General features: G+C 34.0%; 1 protein-coding gene across 1 annotated transcript; it reads left to right on the top strand.

Moving 5' to 3' along the window:
* The first annotated feature begins 3,865 nt into the window (after positions 1–3,865).
* On the top strand, positions 3,866–6,803 carry LOC123205623 (protein NRT1/ PTR FAMILY 7.1-like). The gene is made up of 6 exons (XM_044622624.1): positions 3,866–3,897; positions 4,253–4,315; positions 4,432–4,537; positions 4,641–4,858; positions 4,946–5,502; positions 5,707–6,803. Exons 2-6 carry the CDS (start codon positions 4,265–4,267, stop codon positions 6,569–6,571), a joined length of 1,797 nt encoding a protein of 598 aa, XP_044478559.1. The 5' UTR covers positions 3,866–3,897; positions 4,253–4,264; the 3' UTR covers positions 6,572–6,803.
* Positions 6,804–7,219: the final 416 nt, after the last annotated feature.

Here is a 7,219-nt window from a genome sequence, read left to right as displayed (position 1 = left end):
GGGAGTTTGAAAAACCCAAAGTGCAACCTATAGGCCAACTGTCATTAAAATTTTTGGTTAGAGATAAAAGTAAAATCATCATTTTACTAATAATATTAAAAATATAAAATTTATTACATTTTTCCTATAATTTTTAAAAATTAACAACTTCACTTATGCCTAAAGTTTTTTAGCTTTGGAAAGTCACAATTTCTCCCCTAAATCTTAGGTTTTTTCCTTTACCCCTTCGACCACCATCTCCGACATTGATAACCTCCCCTCTCCACCCTAAAACATTGGCTAATGTATGATGGGACACGAAGACCTCACCTTCCCAGATCTCTTCATCTCGACAAAGTCTCTTCGTCTCTTTATCGAGATAAAGAGACTAGTTTCTTTATTGGAGATGAAAAGATCTCCAGATCTCTTCGTCTTTGATAAAGAGACTGTCTCTTCGTCGAAACAAAGACATGAAGAGACTGTCTTTTTGTTAGAGATAAAGAGATCTAGAGAGGAGAGACATTGACCAATATTTTAGGGTAGAGAGAAAAGGTCGTTGGTGTCCGAGGGGAAAAGAAAAAACCGTCGATTTGAGAGAGAAAGTGTGACTTTTCAAAATTAGAAAACTTTAAAAGAAAAATGTAATGAAATTTATATTTTTTTAATATTATTAATAAAATAACGATTTTACCTCTATCTATAATAGAAAATTTTAACCTTAGTTGACCCATGGATATAACTTTGGGAACGCATCAAAACTTGGGGTGAGAGATAGTCCTTTGGCCTATTTTTTATTGAAATTGAATGAATGGAATACACGTGTGGCAAGGCTTCTTTGTATAGTTAGCGGAACTGTTACAAGCTGTTAAATGAATACGAAAAACTAACGGAATAAGCAAAGTACAATAGTTTCCGTTAATGTCATCTTAACATCTCCTCTCCTATTAAGCCAAACACTGTCTGCTTCCATTAATTTCATCTCAACATCTCCCGTTAAGTGAACCCGGGCTCAGACATTATCAACTCTTATTTTTTACCCCAAAAAAAAAGATATCTCACTCTGTGGTCATCACTTGCTATATTGCTTAGCATTTGCATAATCCACAAATTAACAAATTAACACTTTAGCAAGTTGTTCTAAAACTCCTACAATTACGTTCCAAGAGCATTTTGGTCTTTTTGCATGTATTTTAGTTTATGTTTAATTGTGAAATGAGTTAGGATTTGAATTGGATTAATGATTAAATTTTTAAGTAAATGTATGATTATGCGTAAAATGTACATGCTCGACATATGTGTCATGTTACCTGAGACAATTCTTTTAATGCTGATCCATCGATTGGACAGAGATGAGTTGTCTTTGTCAAGCTGAAGAGACAAAGAGACTCTTCGTCTTTTTGTTGAATGAAGATAGTTCGTCTTTGTTCAAGAAACCTACTTCGGTGGAAAGGTCGACAATTGGAGAAGAAGATGTTAGGGTGGTTGGCCGGCAATGGTGGTTGATTTCTATCACTAGAGAATGAAGAAAAAACTTTAGGGAGAAGTGAATTTTTCAAACTTTTTGGTGAAAAAAAGTATTAGTTTTTTAAACTATTGGGGGAAAATGATATAAAATTTTAAGTTTTAGGATTTAGTAATAAAATGATGATTTTACCCTCTGTTTTGGTTAAGGTTAATAGCCTATGAATGAGTATTTAAGTTTTTGAAATCCTATAAATAAGACTTTAAAAACGCATCAAAACTTGGGTGGGAGTAAATCCTTTGGCCTTAAAAAATAAGAAGCTTGAAAGAATGCTTGGAAAGAGTGACAAAAAAATTCAACAGAAGGAGATATTTTAGTTTGTTAAACAGAACTAAATTATGTAGATAGAAGAACTTAATTCCTAATTAACTAATATTATTAATTGGCTATTCTTGTAGCAATTCCTAAAAATTGATATCCTAAATAATCAAGAAATAAATTCAATACTGAAGTATATCATAAAACATGAGGATTGGGTTGATTTTAAATAATCAAATCAGGATGCTAACTTTAAGTTTAAATTTAAAATTAAAAAAATGTTCTTTAATTCATCAAATCATTGGCTCTTCGAGAAATGACAATCTGGGCCCTAGTCATTAAGGAAAAAGGGTAGTAACAATTTCAATCATCATCTCTCCGAAATCAGGTGCTTATTGAATAATTTTTCTAACATTAGGGGTGACCGTGATTAATTAGAACTCAAATTAGGGTCTAAATAAAACTTTTTATTTGTTAACCTGACGGAACCCTTATGGTACATCCTCGAGAGTCTTAGACCCACAACTATGAATTGGATAAATTAAAGGGATAAACTTTATTGTGGTATATCACGTTGAGGTTATTCAAATCCTGAATATTTTACAAATGACCCTCGTAACCCTTCACCACTTAGGGTGGCCAACCCCTGGGGTCTACATAAACTTTCTAAAAACAATAGGTTACACTTATTCAATGATAATTATCAATAACATTAATAAAAAGAGTACAATAAAAGTATATGTACATATTTTTAATACACAATTTATATGTATAAATGATATGTCATCATGTGATTGTATAATTTTGAATGAAAGATAAACTAACATTTAATCATATGATGACATATTATTTGTATACCTAAATTGTGCATAAAAAATATGTATCTATAATATTACTCAAAAGAATAAAACTAAATACAATTAAAAAATAATTATATGTATTAATTATATAAATAATTAATACATATAATTATTTTTTAATTATAAAAGTAATCCCCTGCCTTTTGGTTAATTATATAAATAATTTTGTGAGTTAAAATAAAGACCAAATAAATGGTCAAAATCCCCCACTTTTCGGTGGAGTAAGACTAGCCTGGCGACTTTCACTGGTGTGGAGCTTATCATCGTAACAAACTGCTTATAATGCTCACCATCTTTATATATATATATATATATAAAATCCATGCAACTTACTTTTTCTCAAGCTCTATTTTTCACTTACCCTTGTTCTCTCAATCAAATCTATTTTCTGAAATTTTCACAATTATATTTTCAGAAGTTTATTGTGTTTCATATATTTGAGTGATGAGATCGCTTGTTTTTATCAGCTTCTTGCAGTGAGAATTTAGGGCACATTCTTTACTTGCTGTTTAGGGCGAATTTCTTGACCAAATTTTCAACAATAAATGACAAAAGTATTTCATTTGTTTTCTTGTCATTTTCCGGCGACGCTAGAGATTCTCGGGCCTAGTTTGCCTATTGAAATCGCTAACACTTGGTCTTCGCCTTCCCCAGAGACTCAAAACCCTAGTTTTGCCGTCACCAAGCTTTATCAAAGGCTAGTAACACTTGCAAATCAGTTCGCGTTTTGTTTAATTTGCTTTCACAATTTTCTTCACTGTTCGTTGTTACTATATATCTGTTTTTTGTTAGTTTAGTTTGTATTATTTTTGTGCATTTTTTGTGGGGGTTCAGTTTCTATTGATACTTTCGGGTTCAGTGATTGCAATTTCTTTTGACTGAATAAAAGGATGAAATGAAGACACTAATTTCTTCACTGTTTGAACAAATACTGTTTCATACTGTTCATAATGCTTAGTGATGAAATTGTAAGAGCTTGCAAAAGGGTGATATTTAAGAGAGATTATCAGAATCAGAAAAAGGTGCCAAATTTGGGTCAAGGGAGAGAGAAATTATAATATTAGAAAAAAAGGCATTATTTTCATATGAAAGGTAGCCCCACTCCACTTCCACTAAGATAAATGCAAGAAATGACGGAATTTGTGGTTAGAAAATTTTCTTCAATGACCAGTATACAATTTTTTTGAAAATGACCCCCCTTCCCTCTCCTATATATTTGAACTCTCACTCTCCATTTTTCATCACCCACAAAGCAAAACTCATATTATTCATCTCTTTGTAAGTTTATTTCTTAATAATTTCCTCGCTCTGACGAGGTTATTAAAAAATTACATAAGCCTAGTATTTGTCCTTTTGATCTAATTTAGTTATTTGTCATCTTGGTTATTAATATGCTTTATGTTATGTTCCCTTTCTTATTTTCTTATATTATTTTAACCTCTTTTATTTTTTTTTAAATAAAGAGCTAAATGTTATTGCAGCTATAATTTGTTTGGATTTTGATTGATTTTAGCAGATTTTCTGCTATTTGAATGTGATGGTTAATTTAAAGTTGTATTGGCTATTTCTATTTAAATCAACAAAACTAGATAGTTTTTTGACATTGGTTAATTAATATTTAATTTATTTGCAGAAAACAACTCCAATGGCTTCTATGGATTCCACCGGTGTCGCCAACCTTCAAGATGCCCTAAGGGTTAGTAATTAATTAATTTATTACTAATCAGAAAATTAGCAAAAAATTGTTTAAAATTTAATTATCTTCCAAATTAGTGAACTATTTTTTTAATTATTTTTAGCTGATAAAAATAGGTGACAGAAGAAAAAGTTGACTTTGTGGACGTAACTTCTGGCACAAGTAAGGAAACCCTTATCAAGAAGAGAAGAGGAGGGTGGAAATACGCAATCCTTTTGCTTGGTAAGCACTTGAAAGATAAGCACTTTCCCATTAGAATCGCTTAATTTCTTCATGTTCGCACTGTAGAAACTCATTTCATTTGATTGAATTTTACTTTGTGCAGCTAATCAAGGCTTGGCAACTCTAGCCTTCTTTGGCGTTGGTGTCAACTTGGTCCTCTTCTTGACCAGAGTTCTCGGGCAAGATAATGCTGATGCTGCAAATAATGTCAGCAAATGGACTGGAACTGTTTATATGTGCTCCCTTATTGGTGCATTTTTAAGCGATTCTTATTGGGGTCGTTACTTAACTTGCACAATCTTTCAGATCATTTTTGTTTTGGTATGTTTGCATCTAGAATTGTGAAGCTTTATCGTTTAAAATGAATATCTGTTCATTTACAAATAAATTTATATGTATCTTAATCAGGGTCTTGCTTTGCTATCGGCATCCTCTTTTTTCTTGCTCAAGCCACGCGGTTGCGGCGACGGCAAGATAGCTTGCGAGCCAGTTTCATCAATCTTTGCTGGTGTTTTCTATTTTTCAATATATATGGTGGCTTTTGGCTATGGTGGACATCAACCCACAATAGCAACTTTCGGTGCTGACCAATTTGATGAATCAAGCCCTAAAGGAAAGGAATCAAAGGCCGTTTTCTTTTGCTACTTTTACTTTGCATTGAATGTTGGCTCTTTATTTTCAAACACTATTTTGGTGTATTATGAAGATTCAGGGAAGTGGACTCTTGGGTTCATTGCTTCCTCGGCTTCTGCAGTCATAGGCCTTGTTTCATACTTGATGGGGAGTTCCGGTTACCGGTATCTCAAGGCCTGTGGCAATCCATTGCCACGTGTCGCACAGGTGTTCGTCGCTGCGGCGAGGAAATGGCATCTTCCTGCTGCTAATCCTAGTGAATTGTATGAACTTGAAGGATCAGAATCCGCCATCCAAGGAAGTAGAAAAATTCTTCACAGTGAAGACTTTGAGTAAGTACAAAAATTTCACTTTGCATAAATGCTTAGATTGTATTTTCGTGATTTTAACCAACAATTATTTGTATTCTTTTAAAACTAAATAATTTATGATTTTAAGGAAGGATGGTCCTCAAAATCATGTTCATCTCTATCAATTTGTTCAAAAGATCTTCGATCGAATTAATGTTAATGTTTGTTTGTGAAAACTGTGGTCAGGTTTTTAGACAGGGCAGCAACAAGAACAGAGAATGATCTCCAAGGACCACACAATCCATGGAGACTCTGCACTGTAACTCAAGTTGAAGAAGCCAAATGTATATTGAAGATGTTACCTATTTGGCTTTGCACCATAATTTACTCTGTAGTTTTCACCCAAATGGCTTCCCTCTTTGTTGAACAAGGAGATGTGATGAAATCCAACATCGGAAACTTCCACCTCCCTGCTGCTAGCATGTCTGCCTTTGATATCTGTAGTGTCCTCATCTGCACCGGGATCTACCGCCATATTTTAGTCCCCGTCGCCGGAAAACTCAGCGGAAACCCTCGAGGACTCACCGAGCTTCAAAGAATGGGAATAGGACTCGTCATTGGGATGTTGGCGATGCTTGCAGCCGGCGTCACCGAAATGCGAAGGCTCAAATATGTGACTCCTGGAGAAAGAACAAGTTCATTGAGCATTTTCTGGCAAATTCCTCAGTATATTCTTGTTGGTGCATCAGAAGTTTTCATGTATGTGGGGCAGTTGGAATTCTTCAATGGACAAGCCCCAGATGGGATCAAATCCTTCGGGAGTTCGCTGTGCATGGCATCGATTTCGCTCGGGAATTTCGTAAGCAGCCTGCTGGTGAACATGGTGATGGGGATCACCGCCAGGGGCAGCAACCCCGGGTGGATTCCGGATGATTTGAACTCCGGCCATATGGATAGATTTTACTTCCTCATTGCGGCGCTTACGGCTGTTGATTTTGTGATTTACTTGTTCTCTGCTAGATGGTACAAGCCAATAAATCTTGAAGGGGATGAGAAGGAATTGATTCAGATGAAGGAAGCTCAAGAGGATGATGTGATCGGGAAAGTTTAGAATAATTAATGTTTGCTTGTTTAATTACTTGGTTTTAATTATTTCTAGAAGTACGGCTAATAGTAAAAAGCTTTAGAATATGATCGAGAAAGCCAGACCTGTTCTTTGTGAGAGTTGCAGTTCAGGGAAATAATTAACGTAAAAAGGGATGACTGCTTTCTTGTAATGAAGTTTTCAAGATTTGGTAGTTTCTTCTCTTCTTAATTTAAGCGTCCAGTAATTGTTCGTTATCAAGATATTTCATATGAATAATATTATATATATAATTAAGTTGTGTAAATTTGTACAGATGAAATTAATAATTTAGTGATTCGGTAATTTGATTTTTCTTTTTTCACTTCAAAATTTCCTCATGGCCAAACGACTATTTCCCACTTAAACTATGTTAAACTCTCAAAATTCCCCCCATTAATTATGAAAATATCGTTTACCCATCTATGAGCAGTTAAAATTAACGGTGGTAAGGGTAAAATTATTATTTTTTCTATAATATTAAAAATAAACTAAAATATAATCTATTTTTACCCTCCTAAACTTTAAAAACTAAAATTTTCCCCCAGCTTAAGTTTTAAAAAATGGTAGTTTCATCCTAGGGTTTCGTTTTGAAATCTCTGACGACATCTTCGGCTCCATTGCGGACGACCTCTC

The sequence above is a fragment of the Mangifera indica genome, unplaced genomic scaffold (genome assembly GCF_011075055.1).
Source record: "Mangifera indica cultivar Alphonso unplaced genomic scaffold, CATAS_Mindica_2.1 Un_0010, whole genome shotgun sequence".
In the NCBI taxonomy this organism is placed as follows: domain Eukaryota; kingdom Viridiplantae; phylum Streptophyta; class Magnoliopsida; order Sapindales; family Anacardiaceae; genus Mangifera; species Mangifera indica.
This window is presented reverse-complemented; position numbering and strand designations above follow the sequence as displayed.

What these genes read in the sequence shown, in the direction of transcription:
- LOC123205623 (XM_044622624.1), top strand. Translation starts at nt 4,265, where the DNA reads ATGGCTTCTATGGATTCCACCGGTGTCGCCAACCTTCAAGATGCCCTA. An exon ending in ATACGCAATCCTTTTGCTTG is followed by an intron (nt 4,538 to 4,640) that starts GTAAGCACTTGA and finishes TACTTTGTGCAG; the next exon opens with CTAATCAAGGCTTGGCAACT. An exon ending in CTTCACAGTGAAGACTTTGA is followed by an intron (nt 5,503 to 5,706) that starts GTAAGTACAAAA and finishes AACTGTGGTCAG; the next exon opens with GTTTTTAGACAGGGCAGCAA.